This window comes from Anthonomus grandis, chromosome 11, assembly GCF_022605725.1.
Source record: "Anthonomus grandis grandis chromosome 11, icAntGran1.3, whole genome shotgun sequence".
NCBI lineage: Eukaryota > Metazoa > Arthropoda > Insecta > Coleoptera > Curculionidae > Anthonomus > Anthonomus grandis.
Genome location: NC_065556.1, coordinates 2,707,852 through 2,728,609, shown reverse-complemented (window position 1 = coordinate 2,728,609; position 20,758 = coordinate 2,707,852). Strand labels below are relative to the sequence as shown.

General features: G+C 31.2%; 1 protein-coding gene across 1 annotated transcript in view; it reads right to left on the bottom strand.

Annotated features, from left to right (window-relative positions):
• LOC126742041 (kin of IRRE-like protein 3) overlaps nucleotides 1-20,758 on the bottom strand; it is a 419,654-nt gene that overhangs the window by 146,876 nt on the left and 252,020 nt on the right. The window contains exon 3 of the mRNA XM_050448568.1: nucleotides 6,127-6,254. Coding sequence (XP_050304525.1) covers nucleotides 6,127-6,254 — 128 coding nt within the window. The remainder of the gene's footprint in view (nucleotides 1-6,126; nucleotides 6,255-20,758) is intronic.

Sequence of the window (20,758 nt, the reverse complement as noted above, 5' to 3'; positions counted from 1 at the left end):
AAGCAAATTTTTTATAAGAAGCTAGTTAACGGTGAAGTAGTTCGAAGAGATTGGGCAATTTATTCAGAAAGTACTGGAAATGTGTTTTGTTTATATTGTTGTTTATTTAGTAACAAACAAAACCAATTTAAAACCGGATTTTCCTCGTGGAATAAATGCATTGAGAGATTCGACGAACACGAGCGTTCCATTGGTCACCTAGATAGTTTAAATGTTTACACAAGCCGCCAATTGAAGCGAGGAAAAATTAACGACGAGTTGGAAAAACAAATAAGTTGTAAAAAGGATTATTGGGTCGAAGTATTAAGAAGAATTATAAGCGTAATTAAGTTTCTGGCCTCTAGAGAATTGGCATTTAGAGGAACTGATGAACGTTTTGGTGAAAAGCGCAATGGGAATTATTTGGGTTTATTGGAACTATTAGCAGAATATGATCCGTTTTTAAAAGACGATATAAATCGAATGGCAAATTTGGGCAAGGGTAAAACGTCATACCTATCCAAGGATATCTGTAATGAAGTCCTCACTATCATGGCGAATCGGGTTATTGAGGAAATTGCTAAACAAATTAAGGCGAATAAATATTTTTCAGTCAGTGTGGACTCAACACCCGATATATCACATCAGGATCAGCCAACAATAATTTTAAGGTATTGCAATAGTAAAGAGCTTCCATTTGAAAGGTTTATATAATTCTATGATAGCATTGGGCATGAAGCACAAGAGCTTAAGCAGTGCGTCATGGATATGCTAAAGACCTTTTTTATGCTAGTTCAAGCTTTTTATAAATTTTTTTCGGCTTCTACACATAGATGGAACTTGTTGTCTAGTACAATAAGAGATTCATCAGGCTCTGAGAAATCGCTCATGCCAAAAAGGGTCAATATAGCTCATTGGTCTTCTCGCTTTGATGCCATAAAGGCGCTACAAAGTAGTTACAATTCAATAAAGACTTGTTTAAATAAAATAGCAACAGATGTTCATGAGAAAAATATTGTAAGAGTCGAAGCAAGTTCGTTATGCGAAAAACTTAATTTCTTGGAAAATGGGATAATCTTATCGTTTTGGTTGGATATTTTGCAAAGGGTTAACGATGTTAATAAAACTGTACAAAGAGAGAATTTGGACTTGTGTACAACTTCCCAACTTTTCTCGTCTTTAGTAGAATATTTTGATTTCTTACGTGATCGCTTGGACCATTATGAGAGCTTAGGAATGTTGTTAACAGAAAACGAAAATTATATTGAAAGGCGAAATATCAAACGAAAATTGCAATTAGGAGAAAAAAGTTCCGACGTAAATTTGAGCCAGAGAGATGAAATCCGCACGCAGTGTTTTTTTTTAATAATCGATAATCTAAAATCTGAAATTATTCGTCGGTCAGAAATATATCAAACATGTTCAAATACATTTGAATTTCTTTTTAAGCTAAAATTAATAGAAGATGAAAATATTATCACTGTAGCAACCAAACTAAAGGAAAAATACAGCTCCGATTTAGATGAATATTTTCCTCAAGAATGTGTTCATCTAAAGAAACTATTAAATTCTATATTAGAAATTAAATTAGAAACTCCATTAGATTTAGTTCATGCATTATATGAGAATAAACTAATATCTACATTTCCCAATATCAATATTTGTTTACGCATGTTTTTTTCTATAATGGTCACAAATGCAAGCGGTGAACGATTGTTTTCTACTCTAAAGAGAGTTAAAACCTATTTACGAAACTCAATAGCGCAAGAAAATTCAAACTCTTTGGCAATTATTTCAATTAATAAAGATATTCTTGATGAAATAGATACATCTTCTATAATCGAAAAATTTGCGTCACTAAAAGCAAGAAAACAATCGTTTAAGTAATTTATATGCATTATTATATAAGTATATTTATGTGTAATTTATTTTTTACGTTCCTTTAAAACCAAAGAATCTGTTTTACTTTTTGTAGAAAGCTTAAGAGTTGAGTTTGTTTTTTTTGGGAGTTTTAGTTGTAAGAGAGTTTATGCTATAGAATCGTTTATTTTTATTTGTATACTGGCGTTGACCTGATGTATTTTTTATTTTGTTTCTTTGTAAAATTTGTCTGAACATTTTTTGAAATAAACTTTTTAAAAAAAAAAATTTTTTTTTTGAACGAGTGGGGAGGGGGGGAGGCGCTATATTTTTGTAGCACCGGGCGGCAAACTACTTTAAACCGGCACTGGCTGAGACAAACTATACGAACCAAAGATGTCAAAACTCTTAATGAATTGTGTCAGAGAATATTTTTTAATACTTTGAGTATTGAGAGCCTTTCTGTGACAGATTACATCTGAGCAGTCAGCGTTCGTTAAGACCAGATGTACATACAAAAGAGGACATCCTAAATGTTACGTAGACAATAATTGACCTTAGAACATTGAAAGGCTAGAAGTAGCATGCCGTGGAACTATGGGCAGGTTTGTTTGCTTGCAACATCTCTGATGCAATGATGCCAAATGCTTATAGAGAAATGGCAATAATCACTTTATAATATCATAAAAATTTTTAGTTGTTTCCGAAGGCTCAAAACAATACTACTGGTCCCTATATTTTTTGTTTAATAAAATATCAAGCATTTTTTTAAAATAATTTTGATAAGATACTCTATATCGAAGTCAATATATGTACGTTAAATAAATGAAAATAAAGTACGAAGAAACGAGAAAACTGTAATGGCGTCGCAACGCCGCTCGATCGCATTATTGATGCTACGGATACGAGCACTCTCTACCAGTGACGTCGTCAACAAATATTTACCTGCTAAATTTTAATTATTATAGAGTTTGAGTATAAGTAATATTACCATTTATGACCTATTTATGTGTTTTTTTAACGGACTTCGTTAGAGGAAAGTCCTAATAAAAGGCAGCATTTTTGTCAAAGCATTTTTATGGAAATTAAATATTTTATTAATATAATATTATAGATTTCTTAATAAATCATGTTTTAAGACACAAATTTTTAACATTTCACAAAATTTTATTGGTATTGTTATATTGGACAAAACTCAGTTTTACATCACTTATTTTATATCACATAACATATACTTCTATGGTGCTGACTTTTTCAAAGGGACAGTATTGCTTCAGCGGTAAGAGTTAAAACTACAAGGATGTTCAAATTGTGAAGGAGTTGCAGGTTTTTTATAGGTTATAAGATTTTTATTATGAGTATTTAGCCTGTACAATGGTTTTGAGACATTTAACAATATAATACCTAATACCAATTATTATATCATATTAATTTATACTAAACAAGTATTACCTAAGAATAAAGACTATGTACAATAGATTAGATTAGATAGTTTATTAGTAGTAATATACAAACAAGTATTTTTACAAGTCAAATAAAATATGTAGTAAGTTGGGCTTTCTCGAAAATCATGTTATTATTTCTTAAGTATTTTCATAATGACTTGAGACATCTAATTCAATTTCTTTGGCGTAAATTTGTTTGTTGCAATCTTCGAATTTTAATTTTTTGTTCTTTATTTTTTTTCCATAATTTGATGACAAGTGATTTAGCTTTTAAAAGGTCCTCATTTTGATTTTACCCTAGAGTAATATACATAAAATTATAGTATTACCAATATTAAAAAGAAAAAATTAAAAAAATGTATTATGATAATCCAATTAATCAACAAAATGTATGTTATTGTAAAAAATATTTGTAATATCATACATTTGATTAACTGCATTTAATTACAAATATAACACAGTAAAATACTATATCACTTTTGTAAGATATATAGAATAAGATGATACATGGCATAAAAGTCTTATTTGTACTTAGAGAAAGAATTAAACAATAATTTTTAAATGTGCTATAATGATGTCTATTTTGAGTGTATTTTTACCTTTTCCTTGGCAGAGTCAGGGAATGTGTAGCAGTTAAACAAAAACGGATTGGATGAGAAATAGTAATTGTTGATCTAGACCCCACAGTAACTATTAATCTCAGATGCAGTTATTGTTGATAATGAATGATCAGATCTGTAATTATACAAAATTTGGTGTATCAAGAATATTAATTTATTTTAATTATCCATACTTGTCTATATTAGATTCACTGTTTGTACTATATACCATTTTGGAAGCTAAAGAAGTTTTTGCACTCTTCAGGAAAACTAGCCTTGCAGCTTTGAAGGGTAAATCACTTGGTAAATTAACCAAATGAATTATCGGCTGCTGTGTTTTTAACCAGTGCATCAGAAATCCTAGTAAAAAAATAGTTTTACACACATACCTAATTTAATAAGTATTAGGTATAAATAAAGTTTATATGAGTAACACTAATATTTTTGTGACGATTTTTTTATACTAGAAAAATATATTTAAAAAAAAATTACCTTTAAGGTAGAGCTGATTTTTTTAATAAAGTCTGGCTACTGATAATATTATCTTCCTTATATAATAAATCACTTCTAAGGATGTGATCTGAACAAACAAATATGTTCTTTTTAATTGTGTTGATTTCCATTAATGAAATCCATTGTTCCCTTTGGGCATATATTAGGCAATTTATAATAAGTATTTGATATTTAATCAAAAAGCAAAACAAATTACAGTAATAAATTAATATGTGGTGCCAATTACTATATATATATTATTATAAGTTGCAATATGGTAAAACAAAAAAAATTGTCGACCAAATTTTAGGGAAAGACAAAATTAACTATACATAGATATCAATATCTAAATAAATTTCAAAATTCTTTAAAGGCAATAAAAAATTAGTAATTTCATCTATCTACCTAATGTCTATATTAAAAAACATAACTATATATAGATAGGTATATGGGTAAGTGCTCCTCTGAGCTGGCAGGCCTGATTCCACCCAGGGCTGTTCCGGCAAGAAGGACGCGTCTAGCAGCTCATTGCGGCTCATTACATCGAGTCCACCTGCGTACCCCAAGGACGTCGCTGTATCGGGACTCATTCATCTGGAGAACATCTTCTTTGTGGAACGGGCTTCCCTCTCACATATTTCCCGACGCATACAACCTGCAGCGATTCAAGATAAATGCCCACAAATATCTTCGCGCAAGCACCACTCCAAGAGTGACATAGGACTTTCCTTTTATGCTTGTGTTTACCATAAAAAAAAAAAATTATGCCATCTTTCTGCCAAAACAACAAAAAAAAACATAAAATCCTGCAATAAAACCAGGGACGAAATTCTAGTTTTATATTTTTTATAGCCTATTGATAGATGAATATGTTCAAAAATATATTTAGATTTAAAAATATAAATATTTTGGTATTTTACACACACTTTCACATTCAAGTTTTTATTAGGTTTATATCTTTAAGATCCCCTATTCTACGTTTATGATGATGGTTACCCTATGATGTGATGTTATGAAAGTATCGGTACTTACTTGTGAAAAGATCGGCTTGAATCACCTTTTTATCATGATGCGGCACAAACGACACAAGTTTTTGCCATCCTAGCAATTTAAAAAAACACTAAAATGTGGCCTTTTTCCTTTTGAAACCAAAAAATTAAAGAAATTACACGAATCCCAAACATAAACAAAAAGCCGTTTGACAGATGACACTACGCGTATGGCTCAGGCGCTTAAGTTCGGGTGTTGTCGCTTCAAATTTTTTAGAAACGGTTTTAGGGATAAGAATGTTAATAATTTTGTTTTTTTTGCTTAAGGATATTATATTTATTCTTAAAATAGGTTAATTGTAGTATTTATATTTTTTAATTTAAATTTTCCTATATAATACAATACAAATAAGTTAAATTAACGTTATAATGGTTGTTAAAATATAGCAAAAAATTTCCTCCGTTGGAAATTTGCGTTGACTTGACAACAGAGAATCGGCAAATATGTTTGTAAACAACATACCCCTCTTGCCCCTGTGCACATGTTGGACTCAAACAAAGTTGTTGTTTACTAATTCTAGCTTTTCAATGTTCTAAGTAATTGACAAATCAACAGAATAATATTTAATTTATTCTCTCGTTAAACGTTAAGTTTATAATATTTTACCTTTTTCTGAATCTGTTAAGCTTTGTTATAATCTAATAGATTCAGTATGATACATTATTGGAACATTATAGATAATTGAGATATTAAAGACTTACCGCCTCGTTGTGATTCCAAAAAATATAGGCAGGTGGTTCGGGACTGTGACGTACTACGCATGTTAAATTTATCGTGCTGCCTCTGTCAATAAATAGTTCTGGACCTCCGACGATTTCTGTATCCGGTTCTAAAATAAAAAATAAGAAATCAATGATATATAAAACAGGTCCATATATTACGTAATTTCAAGCAGAGTTACAAATAATTTTATGCTTTTATATAATTGACATGATTAACACATGTTAACAATGATAGTCCTATGGTTGGAACCTTTGGTGTGATGCTCAAATTAATTAACCAAAACTTTTGGTTAGTGGTAAAACTGTCTCGTAATTTTAACAATGATAATTATAACCATGTGACGATCCAAAGAAAACAAACTCAATTCGTAAATATATGAAATAATAATTTACAATTATTATAAAAAAGATTCTTCAAAATCTTCCTGATTTCAGACCCATCCAGGGTATTATACAAAAAGCTTAGTTATTACTTAGATTATACCCTTGCTGTCTCTGCTCGGCAGATGATTCTTGGTAAGACGGTAATAAGATAAATCCCTGCTGTATTAAGTCTTGCATTCAATTGCATTCAAATTTTAAGAGAAAATTCAAAGAATTTGCTAACATTTCATTTAATGCTCTCTAGCGGAAATCGTAAAAACTATCGACACAATTCGAAAATCGTAGTTTATAGGTTAGGACACGTTCTTTAAAATGAATTAACATTAGTTAAAATCGCTTAAGTCAAACCAGCAAAATTTCTAAATATAAAAAAAAGTTTTGACTTTCCCCCATCACTTTATTTTAAGAAATATAGAAAAAATGTATAACAAAAGACAAAGGTAATTAAGAAAGCGTTAAAATGCATAAATTATAAATACCACCTATTTTGAAAAAAATCGTAGAAATAACTAGTTTTCTATTTGGTCATGCCTGTGATGCCCTCTAGCGGCTGTGCCACAATCTCGAAAATAATTTCCAGCATTTTCTTTTAAGCACTTTTGTAAAATTTTTTTTTACCGGAACGCTCTATCTCAATTAGCCGCTGAGATATAGTCGGTGAACATTTTTATTTGCCCACCCGGTACAGTATACTGTGCGGTAGGTTGCTGACTTTGGCCAAAGGGTAGTTACATACTAGCGAGTTATTGATTTTGTATAACTTGGTATTGTACTTTTAACAAGAAACTGTCTTAAAATTTTTACAACAATTATTTATTTGAGTAAAAGTGTAAACAACAAACACTGACCAGTATTAACAGATTTTTTTTTATAATATAGTGTTTTTAATCGAAGCTTATTTTATGTTTTACTATGTGTTATATTTTTTTTACATCCTTTTGTTTATGTGAAAACCAATTTACTAGTTAAAGGTGCTTTCAACTGCACTTTTAATAAACAAATCAAACTGGATAGCGCCCACAATTTAAAAGGTAAGCATCTCTAAAATAATTCATGCCAAACCACCACCATTTAGTGCTCTCCAGACTGATAAGCTGGCGTTAGCATATGTGCCACTCTATTAAAGACTTTCAACATCAGTCAATTTTTATTAACAGCAAAAATCTAATAAAAAGTGGTTACAGTGTTCGTAGATTTTAAGAACAAAAGCATTATACAAAGAGATAATTGATCTAGGGTTTTTAAAATTGAATTTCTTTTTATAAAACCCGCTATTTGATTTGCTTATCACTTTTTTAATGTGTGTTTTAAAAGTCCATATTTTGTCCAGAAGTACTCCCAGATTTCTGATTTCTACAACTCGTTTCAAATTATTGTTATTTGTAGAATAGGTTGTTACTATTTTATTAATATTCTTAGTAAAACAAAGATAAAAACACTTTTGCGAAATTTAGAAAAAGTACGATTTTTCTAGCAGTAATGTTTCAAGCACGAGAGGTCTTCTTGGATTTTAATGCAGTCATCCAGGGACTCGATGAAGTATATTTTCAAATCGTCTGCAAAAAGTAGTATCTTACAGTGTTTAAAAAATATTTTTATAGTGTTAATGTAAATTATTAAGAATAATACACCCAGATGACTGTCTTGTGGCATACCCGATATTATGTCAAACCATTTAAATATATTTAAGTATTATAGAAACAAGATAATCTGATCATAGCAGGTTCTATATCGATTTTTCCAGCCTTTGAATTAATATATCAGGATCAATTTTATCGAATGCTTTACTAAGGTCTGTGTGAATCGCATCCACCTGATCTTTATTATCTATTATCTTAGAGACACATTTTAAAAAACATAATAAATTTGTTTCAAGAGATCTTTTCAGGTAAAAACCATGTTGCTCTTAAATAATTTTGTGTTTAACACTCGGAAAAATAATGTACTTTCGTATTTCCGAAGGGGGTTGGAAATAATCAAGTTGCTTGTTACTATACGACTGACTTTTATTACGTTCAAATCAACCAAATCATATACAGCAACGTTTGCAATAATTAAGTAGGTAACAATAATGAGGTTCCTAATAGGTTCAAATAAGTTTATAGTTATATAAATAATTTAAAGGTAAGCATTTTTCATATTCCACCACATCTTCCCCTTTTCGAAAGAATAGAATTTATCTCAAGGATGAATTCTATTCAAAAGAAACAGGCCTGGCCAGGTTTTAGGAAGATGTAATATGACTAAAGTATCTATAGCTACCAAAAAACTAATAATCCTGTATAAATTTATAAATAACCTTAATGAAAATATAACTAAAAATAATCCATAATAAAATATTACCCATAATAAAATAGAATGTATATACAATTTAAAACCTATATGCTAAAACTTATAACTTGGAAGTACATACGTATGCATAAAAATGTAGGTTTATTTATTTGTTTATTGCGCAATATTAAATTTCTCAATCCGATTTTTATGTACAGTGAATTATTTTCCTTTATCATTTTTAATGACACAGTTTACGTCTTCCGCTTTAATTACCTCGAAAGGACCTTGAAACCAAGGATCAAGTTTGGTTGTATTTTCATTTTTTAATATAACCAAGTGTAAAACATATTTGTTTTTTGATCATTTTATTATATTATATATTTTTTTATTTTATATTTTAATATATGTATTCTCATTTAAAACAAAACTCTTTTAATGATCTATAATAATTCTATCTCAATTTAATTAATTCCATAATCAATTAATAACTTGATATATTTAAAATAACGTATATTGCTAAAGATCTCTAATATTCTTTGAGTTAAGGGGACACCCAAAAATATTAATTGGCGAGTCAGTCAGAAAGCAACGTTTGAGAGAAATGTGTGTAAGGTGGTGTGTTGGAAAAAGAGTTGTGTTTACTGGTTAAACCAGGCTGCTAAATTTAATAGTGGTGAATATGTAAGAAATAGTTGATCTTGAGTAGATATGTGGCCATTATGAGAAGTTTGTACAGATCTGTTTGCGCATCTTGAGGATGCCCGCACAAGTAGGTGTGAAAGCCTCTGTTCAATTAGGAACGAATGCGCAATTCCTCGAGTGCTGTCTGGTAAGACTGGGGGCCTTACCTGGGGCTCGATTGACACGAATAAACAGAAGGATATAGTAGAAATATATCCTTTGTCTAATTCGTTGAGATGCTTACTGTTTAGCGGCAGTGGAGCGTCTGGGGAAGCCCTTACTATTTTAGGTGACACTAGCTAGTCGTCAAATAAAGGAAGATAACATGTTTGACATATGTATATATTGAAATGTGACATTGTGTAAATTGATGTTGACTAAGATGATGCAAGGGAACGGAAGTTCCCCGGTGAGTATATTTTATTATTGCCAAAAGTTGACAGAACAGTAAATATTGTTTTTTTTATTTTTTTTATGTGATGTTTGAGTTTATGTCTAACAATATAAGAAGGATGACTGTTGAGTGAATTTGCATTGTAGAGACCCATTGGCTAAGAACAACTATGACAGCACATTTTAAAGCGTATTTTACACAAGTCTCCCGGGTTTACATTGAGATTTTGAGAGTGCATATCATACCTAGCTTTATGGTTTCGTTTTGCTTTCATTATAAAATCTCTAGCCCTTTGATGTGAAATCTGTAATCTATGCCTAACTTCCTGATAATACGCGTCAATATTATACCAAGGGTCAATTTTATGTGTAAGTTCGTCGGGAAGATCACATTGCCTACCAAATACTAGTTCAAAAGGAGTGTAATCGTGGTAAACTCCCGGAGTTGTATTAATTTAATTTATTTATCCCAATCTGTAAGCGCGTCATTAATGTAAGATCTAAGATATTCGTTTAGTACACGATGATTTCTTTCGCATCCACCCATACTCTCGTGGTAGTATGCTGTTGAAAATTTATGCTCGATTTTTAGGATACTCGACAGCTCTTTCGAAACTTCATTTCGATATTCGGTTCCCATATCACTTCTTATTTCGTTCATTGGGCCAAATATTAAAATAAAGTTTTCGACAATTGCTTTTGCGAGTGTAAGAGCTTCTTTGTTTTGGATTGGTACAAGAACTACATACTTCGTAAGTTCACATTGCATAGTGACAGCGTAGCATTATTATTTTCCGTCCTCAAAAATGGGCCAATTGTAGGTATCTATAGAAACAATATCAAATGGTTGTTGCGGAGTTGGCGTAATCACCATGGGTTCAACGTGCTTAATTTTACTTTTGTTAACTTGGCATTTTTTGCATTTCATAACATATATGCGAAATCTCGCGACATATTTTTCCATCGGTACTTTGACCTAAGTTTTTTAAAAAGTCTCTTTTGGCCGCAATGTCCTCCTGTTAATGGATCATCGTGATATTGCCGAATTAATTTCTGTTTTTCTTCATTGCTAGTAATTTTTTCTGGTTCCCTGTATAAATATATAGTTACACTTTCTAAAAAATCTTGTCCAATTAATTTAAAATCATATATCGTATACGTTTTAAATATTTCATCATTTATCTTCAACTTCACTTTTTCGATTTTATTTTCACTAGCTATTTTCTGAAGCTGAGACAATATTTTCCCTAAGGAAAAATTGCTATTGGTGAAAAATATTTTAGTTTCAGCGCTGAACTTTTTCTGTCCAAATTTTTCCATGATTCTTCTAAAGTAATCTGGCTTAATTATAAATTTTATACTAGGGATTGTAAATAAGTCGTAGTTGTCATTAGTCTGCAAAATTTTAGGGACTGAGTTTTGTTGATGTTGATGCATGTTTTTGTTATTTTTATCTAGTGGGTGGTGTTTTTTAGCCATAGATCTAGTAGTAGCGGCCAAAATTTGGGCAGATTTCGAGTTAATATTCTTTAAATCTTCCACCGATATTCTAGATAGGGCGTCTGCTAAAACATTTTCTGTACCCCTAATGTATTCGATTTCAAAATCGTACTCCTCTAGATCTAGTCGCATTCTTGTTAATTTAAAAGAAGGATTTTTCATGGAAAATAAATAAACTAGAGGCTTATGATCTGATTTGACTAGAAATTTTTTTCCATATAGGTACGGTGTAAAGAAGTTTATTCCCCAGTGTATGGCAGCTAGTTCTTTCTCGATTGTCGATTTGTTGATTTCTCCTTTCGTAAATCCTTTAGATGCAAACGCAATTGGTTATTCTTGACCTTGAACATTTTGAGATAAAACTGCACCGCACGCTTCTTTTGATGCATCTGTCGTTAATACAAAAGGTTTATCAAAACCTTGGTACTGAAGAATTTGTGGTTGAATGAGTAATTCTTTTAGTTTTTCGAATGTACTTTGGCAGTCTTCGGTCCATAAAAATGTTGTATTTTTTTTTAAAAGTCTTTTTAACGGTTTTGCTATTTCAGCAAAATTCTTTATAAATCGTCTATAATAATTACAAAATGCAGTGCACCTCCTTACGTCATCTGCTGACTTTGGTTTTGGGTAGTTACGAATAATATCATATTTCATATCGTCCGGCAATACACCGTCTGACGTAACTTTATGACCTAAATAGGTGATGTTATTTTGGCATTTTGGAAAACACCTAATAGGTTCAAATAAGCTTATAGTTATATAAATAATTTAAAGGTAAGCATTTTTCATATTACACCACATTGCACCACAGGTCCTCTCTATCGGCATTTTTGAAAATTGGCGAGATTTTGCTTAATTTTCATTTTTGAGGGAAAATTCGTAAACTCAACGATTTGTTAAATGTAATGCCAAGTGGCTTGACAAAGTTACGTGCACAATTCCTCACAAAAATATGTGTTTTGTTATTATCTGACTCTGAACTTGTTCTACATCTAAATTTTTACATATATCAAAATATTTTCTCAGATTTCACATAATTTATTATTGTTTTTGCTTTGAAAACTGGATTTGATTGAATATAAATCCTTTTGAAGTATTGAGCAAATAAACTAGCAACATCCCTTCACCCTTTTGCAAAAATAAGAATAATAACGTTTATTATTTACTATGGAAATTACATAAAATATAAACTTACAAGTGTGTTTAATAATTGAGGTAAATAAGCCATTGTACCAGACTCCTGCATGAACAATGCAAGTTCTGTTCTACCTACACCGCTACGACATAAAAAACTTTTGGACTAAACTAATTTTTAAGTAAAACTAACGAATTAAACTAATAACTAATAAATTAAACTAAACTAACTACTAGATTTAATGTACATTCATTATTAAGTTCAAGTTACTGTTTACTTGCAGTTCCTGTTTTTACCATTAATATTTATTTCAATTTAATAATATTTTCTTATAATCTAAAATGAACCGCAGTTTCAAATGTTGTCAAAAAAGAGATTTTTCAAATTATTGCTGTATCTCTTGTATTTCACTGTTCCACCCAAGTTGTCTGAAAAGAAATTCTGATGCCATAAAACTGGGAGGCCACAAGATTTTATGCTCACAAAGATGTCAAGATGATTTTAATGAAAGAGATCAAGAAGGAAAAATTAATGAGCAAAAGATTTATGATTTGTTGACAGAATTTAAAGAGAAGGATAGACATATAGAGAGAATGAGAAGAAACAGTATGGTTTTGGAAGATGAAATGTCGGAGGCCGAAAAGAAGTTTTCCTCATCCCTGGAAAATCTGCATAAACGGAATGAAGAACTTAAAGTTGAATTGGAAAACTTAAAAATTAAATAAGGTGAATTGTTGGCATTACTGAAAGTGAGTGAAAGGGCAAGTCTTAAGTTCAATTCACAAATTAGCGAGCTAAATATCCTAAATAAAAATTTAATTGTAATGATAAAAACATTAGAAAATGAGTCTTCAACCTATAAGACTGAAATAAACTTCCTACAAAAAGACGTAAACGACTTAACTAACTTAAATAAGAAGATGACTCCGTAAAGGTGTTGGAAGTTGAAAAAGATGTTATTCCGACATCTGTACTTTGAAGGAACAGTTACAGATATCTAAATCTGTTGTTATTAATTCTCCAACACAGCTACCAACTAGGCCAAATACACCTGACGATAGTCGACCTCGGCTTCTCTTTGTTGGTGGAAATTGTAGCAGAGTGTTCCTAAAACATTTACGTTTAAAGTTTGAAGCTTACTACAAGGTCCAGTGTTTCCTCAAGCCGGGCAGTTCAAGCAGTGAGGTGATTAGGACAGCATCAAATTTAGTTAAGGACTTTACGAAAGAAGATTTTTTAATAGTAATGTTAAATGGAATTTGTTGTTCATCTGATGTTTTAAAAAATTTAATTCAAAATCATGTTGATACAAACACTTTAGTGATGACAAGCCCTTATACTTATTTAAACCATAATGTTATCTATAATAGTAATAAGGCCCTTTATCGTATTTTTCATGCAAATAATATTAATCTGTATGAGATTTTAGAGTCTAATCACGCCAGTAACTTTGGTTCAGACTTGGCATCATTATTACATGCACATATTTTCAAATATTTTAAAATTAATATTTCATCGAATAAATTGTCTTTGAATCATCAAATTAATGAGTCTGAACTGTTTACTGATCGTGAATTAAATTCTTCTTTTTTATAGACATGTCCACGAAGGTTGAACCTCATTTATGTTCATATTCTACTAGTAAGATTGAAATTAGCTCTTCGAAAAGCTTAAGAATCTTTATTCTTAATACACAATCCCTAAGCAACAAGATGGATGAGCTTTTTTTTTGCTGGATACATGTAATTTTCCTGATATTGTACTTCTGACTGAGCACTGGTTGAGGCCTAGTGAATGTTTTTTAATATCTGATTATGTTCCTATATCAAATTTTTGTCATCAACAATCTATACATGGAGGAACCATGATCTTGGCTAGGCAAACAATTGAAACGATTTTTTGTAATATTAATAAGTATGATAATCTTCTATTAGAGAATGTTTTTAAATTCTCTCTTTCTTTTTGTAAGCGTTTTAATTTATATATTCTTTGTGTTTATAGGCCACCTACAGGAGATATTGCTATGTTTCTGGACAAACTTGATTCTCTTTTATCCCAGTTGTCTCTACACTCTATGGTTATATTGGCTGGTGACTTTAATATCAACTACACTGATGAAACCTTGCCACGTACTTCTCTTTTAAGTATTTTAAATTCTTACGACTTGAAAATGCACGTTCTTTCTCCCACACGAATAACTTCTTCATCTGCAACTACAATTGACTATTTCGGTACAAATTTTGATGACGTGTTATGCACAGTACTTCCATCTGGTATTTCCGACCATGAAGCTATTCTTGCTAAAATGCCATATAATACTGTATTATCTGCATCTCATTATATGGTAAGAATTTTCAGCAGGAGAAATTTCAATGCTTTTTCTGCTGCTACAGCTTCGGTAAATTGGAATGCATTTGAAACGGTTTCTGACCCACTTACTTTATTCTTTTAAGTTCTGTGTGATAAGATCAATCAGTGCTTTCCTAAAATGAGGTTAAAAACTAAGAAACGAAAATTAAGGCCTCTTGTAGCCTTAGAATTTCATGTAAAAACCTCCGTTTTTTGACTAAATTGTGCAAATATACCACACATGAAAATATCCTTGTATATCATCAGAAATACCGTAGTCTGTACAGAAATACAATTAAAGCAGCAAAATCTAATTATTATAGGGATTGCTTAAATATGTCATCAAATAGGCAAAGAAAGTGTTGGTAGATTATTATTGATTTTAGACATTGCCATAGAAAAGTATCTGAACCAGAGTTGACATTTTAAACGACCCTTGTGATATACCTAATATCTTACTCAAGGGCATTCGTAGTAACATTGATCCCTTACACTATCTTCAACAAGTGTCGGTTGAGCATTCTCTTTCATCCTGTCGATCTTACCGAAGTAAAAAATGAAATCAAACGCCTAAAAAACCATAAATTATCTGGAGCTGATGGGATATCTTCTTGTTACTCTCTTATGTTACTCTTTTTGCCTGGTTCAGCCTTAAATGCTTTAGTTTCTGCTATAAACAATTCTTTACATATTGGCATTTTTCCTTCATGTTTAAAAGAGGCAGTGGTTATCCCTCTTGATAAGGGTGGAGATTTGGATCAGCCTTGTAATTTCCGTCCCATTTCTATTTTGTCTACCCTCTCTAAGATAGTTGAAAAACTTGCAAAAAGCAGAATTTTGTCTTTTTTACATCATAATGGCATTTTGTCTGCAAATCAGTTTAGATTTCAAGCCGGTAAAAGGACTCATGATGCTGTTTTTAGCTTTTTGGAGAGCGTCTATGTGTCCTTGAATTCTGGAGAGTCATCGGCGGCAGTGTTTTATGATCTATCCAAAGCATTTGACTGTGTGGATCATGGAATACTGTTATCTAAGCTCGATAAATATGGTTTTAGGGGCGTAGCGTTGTGATGGCTTGAGTCCTATCTATCAAATCGTACTCAGAAGGTTACAGTGTCTGGGCGTTTGTCTGCTTCTAGATCCCTAAAATAGCGTTCCCCAGAGTTCAGTGTTGGGACCACTGTTATTTTTACTGTATGTGGATGACTTGAGTTCATTGAAACTGCAGGGCAAGGTGGTTCAGTTTGCTAATGACACCACCATACTATGGAGCCATAAAAATTCTGGTTATATTAAAACTTGTATCCTTGAAGACCTTCAGATTTTATCAGGGTGGTGTGCTTCCAACAGGCTCGTGTTTAATGTAAGAAAGAGGTCTATAATGGGGTTTAAGTACGATGTTCAGGGTCTGATGTTTGACGAAAATTCCCTCTTGCAAAATAAAGAGTGCTGCAAGTTCCTAGGAATTACCATTGATGGTCGCCTTCGGTTTGAAGATCATATTTTACATGTAGCTGGGAAATTATCTTCTGGATGTTTTGCAGTAAGAATGGCAAAACAAGAGCTGGGAGGGGTGGTTGCACGTTCAGTGTACTTTTCACTTATTGAATCTCATATTCGGTATGGCTTGCCTTTTTGGGGTTTCACCAATAAGGAGCAACTTAACATTGTCTTTGTTATTCAAAAAAAGCAGTTAGATACCTGTGTTCTGCTAAGTTAAGAGATTTTTGCAAACCCCTCTTCATTTCTGAAAATATCCTAACTCTTTTTTTACTCTTTATCTTAGAGACAGCTGCTCTTATTCACAACATTTCCAAACTACCCTCTGATACTAGCCATTTGACTCGTCGTGTAAATGATGTTCCCCTACCTATTCCTACGTCTTCCCTTACCAAAAACTCATTAATTTACATAAGTAAAAAAATTTACAATCATGTTCCTCTATGTGTTAGACATATATCGGATGTTAAGAAATTTTTTAGTTTTTTTTCCTTTTTCCTTCTCTAGTTTTGTCAACAAGTTTACCTTTATTTAGTAATTGATTATTTTATTTAGTTATCTTTAATTTAAGTATGTTCAAAAAGTTTTGTCTTCTTGTGTTTAATTTTGTTCATTGTTTTGTCAATTTTTGAAATTGTATTTTTGTTTTGTTTGTTTTTTAGCTTGTAGGATGCTTGTACACAAGATTATTCTTACGTAATATAGCACATTTTCTTTTTTTTTTCTTTCTTATATCTAATAGTAGCCAATCAATTACAATTTATAAACAAGACAAATAAAAAATGAATCTTCTAACTCTAATATGCATGTTACTGATTATCTAATAAAATGTGGGTTACTTTTGTCTTAAATCTAAATGGAATTCGAAATATCAGTTATATCGGGTGATAGCGCATTAATAATATAACAAAAATTATAAGAGAATAATTGTTTGGAAAATTGATTTTTGTGTTTAGGAATAGTTAAAGATTTAATGTCTGTGCGAAATGTAATTTTGTTTTATAGGTAAGAAGGACTGCGATATTTAATAATTTTATAAAGTTGCACACTGGAATATAGCTAACGTCTATTAAACACTTCTTTCTTTTCTTTCTTCACACCATCCAGACCAGGTCACATCCACAATAATTCAAATTTGACAACACAAGAGAGTCACTGCAAATGTAGGAAATAGATAATGAAATTGAATGAGAATATAAAGTAAGAAAAAATTGGATTTAATGGGCGCGACGCGATACGCACAAGTCTCTTACCTGATAAGGCTTCTAAATCGGACTTGGGTACTGGAATGGCGATTATTCAATTCATCACCCACACGCGATTAATCAAGTATTTGGGTTGAATCCAGAAATTAGTGGTTCCGGAATCTCAATGCACGAAACACGTGGACGGTACCGTCACTTCTCTCACCGGAGTCCGTTCTCTTTCCCGTTTTCCACTCAAATTGGGCTTGCCAAATTTATTACTTATGGGCATGTTCGATGCGAAAAAAGACGATCTGTGCGTATATTTAAAAAAAATTATACAGAGCGATACTGTATATTAGATGCGATAAAAAAGTAAGTATTATTTTGCATCATTATTTTGAATATAGATATGTGCTGAAATTAATGTTTATTATAAGGTTGAAATACATTTATTTGCAATGTTCTACCCATTCAATAGTCTCCAATAATTTACCAAGAAAAAATTAAATAAAAATAAAATAAAATAAAGATTTCTAAACAGTCACATAACTCACATTTAATATTCAGATCTAAGTAATGTTTACGAGGGTACATGGTTTTTAAAGCACAATAAGACTTTTTAAGATTATTTGATATGTGACCACTAAACTTTAGCAGTGAATCAGGTGTTACACCCAAACTCTTCATGCTTTGAACTACTTAAAGTTTTTGATGTCCAACAAATAAAGAAAATTCGTCATAAATAGTCTTTATTTGAACTTTACTTCCAAAGAGAATAACTACACATTTTTTAGGATTTAATTTTAACATATGTTTACTAGAGACTTTAATAAGTGCATCAAGATTAGAATTTATATGGTTCAAAGCAGTTAAATAATCAGAAAGTAAAAAGGAGTGATACAACTGCGTATCATCTGCATAGAAGTGATACTTACAGTTTTTAAGATATTAAGGACAGCATGTGGTAAAAATACTAAATAGTAGTGTCCCCGATATACTACCTTGGGGCACCCGATTAAGAACTGAAACGGAAACAACTAATGCAAACTTGAAAAGGTTGCATCAATTTGTACCATTTGAGACCTATAACTTAGAAATTACTTTATTAAAGCTATATCATGATTTGAGAATCCTATGTAGTACAGTAAGGCTACCAATATTTGATGATTTAAAAAGTCGAAAGCTTTAGTAAAATCTAGCAATACCAAAGCAGTGACTTTGTAATTGTCTCGGCACGAAAAATGTCATCGATAATATCTGCCATTGCTGTTGCGCAACTATATCCACTTCGAAATCCAGATTGCTTAATGGATAATATTGAAAATCTATTAATATGGTCCCTTATTTGTTTATCCAATATGCGTTTTCATATTTTGGACATAACTGGTAAAGTCCAGTTCAGAGATCTATTAGAATCTTTGATATGTCGCTGATGCGGCACTAAATAGTCCGCGCGCCTATGTCGTATGATATACATGTTTAAATGGCAAAATTTTATAAAATTTATCTATAAAATCATTTTAAATATACGTAAAATCCCATGTTTTACACTATTTTTTATTTTTCTTTCAAAAATGTCCATTTTTAGAAAGAACATAGTAGCACAAGAAAATAGTATAAAAAAATTGACCGCGGACTAAAATCCAAGTATTTTACAAAACATTTTAAACACTTCCAGCACTCATAGACTTCTCACCTCTTTTTAGCCAGTGTATTAAACAAAGATAAAACACCTGCGTTTTGGCCATTCCTACTTTAGGCTGTCCAAGTGTATATGAGGCAAACAAATTAATAAATATTATATTCAGAATGAAAAGTGTGTTTTTTTTTATAAGTAAAACTTGTGTCTTTAAAACGCATAAGATATAGATAGCCAGATGGTTTTTAATGTAAAAGTTTATTTTAAAAACTATGCTTCTACTTTTCTGACTACATAATTAGTTTTTATCAAAAGATGTTGGTGCTAAATATAGAAATGGGATTTTCATGAGTAATTTATTATAATAATATATCATAATATGTATAGATTAAAAAAAAACAATAATAAAGGACATTGAATGTGGCAGCCAAAAACCCCGTTAATAATAAACACCAAATAAAAATAAATCTTTAATCCCTTAATGAACAAAATAAATGGGCCTAAGTAATTTGTACCACCTATTCTCTCATCACTTATTATAAACACCCCACTGATGGCCCTAAGAACTAAACTTATTAAATTAAAATTCTTGGTTAAACTGATTTTACGTACTTAAATCTTACCTTTAAATTAAATATTATCTTGCTATCAACTATCCTGAATTTCTAACTTTATAAAACTATACCCAAAAATCCCGAATAATAGAATTTTAAATACAAATAAATTTTAAGGCTGGACCTCTCCAACTTTTCACGCTTGAGTGGCTGGGACTAAGATCAGACGTCTAACAAAATAGTACGTGCGCATATGTAGTCAAATTTTACGAATCAAATGTATTAATTTCTTAAAAAATGTTTAAAACATTTATTTATTTAATGGAATGATTAAATATCGCTTAGAATATTACGTTATGACTCTTTCCACATAAAATTGTGCGATTTAAACATGCATGCCATGTAACAATACAAGCAACATCGGCATATGGATTATTCGCGGCACATCAAAGATTCTAATACATCTCTGAACTGGACTTTAGCACACTAATGGGCAAGACAATGGCTTCCTTCTAACAATTGAGGAAATAGTTTTACAAGCATTTCTTTATTATGTGTGTAATATACTCGCTAATATGAGGACAGCAAAGCTCAATAAGAGTTATATTAAGACCGTCATAACAGACCCTTTGGGTGGCCGCTGCCTTACAATTCAATGCAAAACTTATTATTTTTAATATTACAGAATGATACCAAATTTGCTATTTCTCCTTTGCTCCATTAGTTGTCGTCGATTTATTTTAGCCATTTGAAATTGTTAGATAGGACATATTTTATTTATAGAATTTTAAACTGAACATAAAGAACTCCAATTATCTTTATCTTGTCGAGTCCATGGTATATCCATTATCTGTCTTAATAAATAAAACAAAATAGCATCCATCGAATACAAAGACAAGAAATCTTCTCAATAAATCCCGAGAGACGGTATTTACGGTGTATCGGCAAAAGGCCGGCCCAATATCCAGCTTACGTTGCATCCCGTCCACGAAGGTTTAATTAATAAAAAGATTTG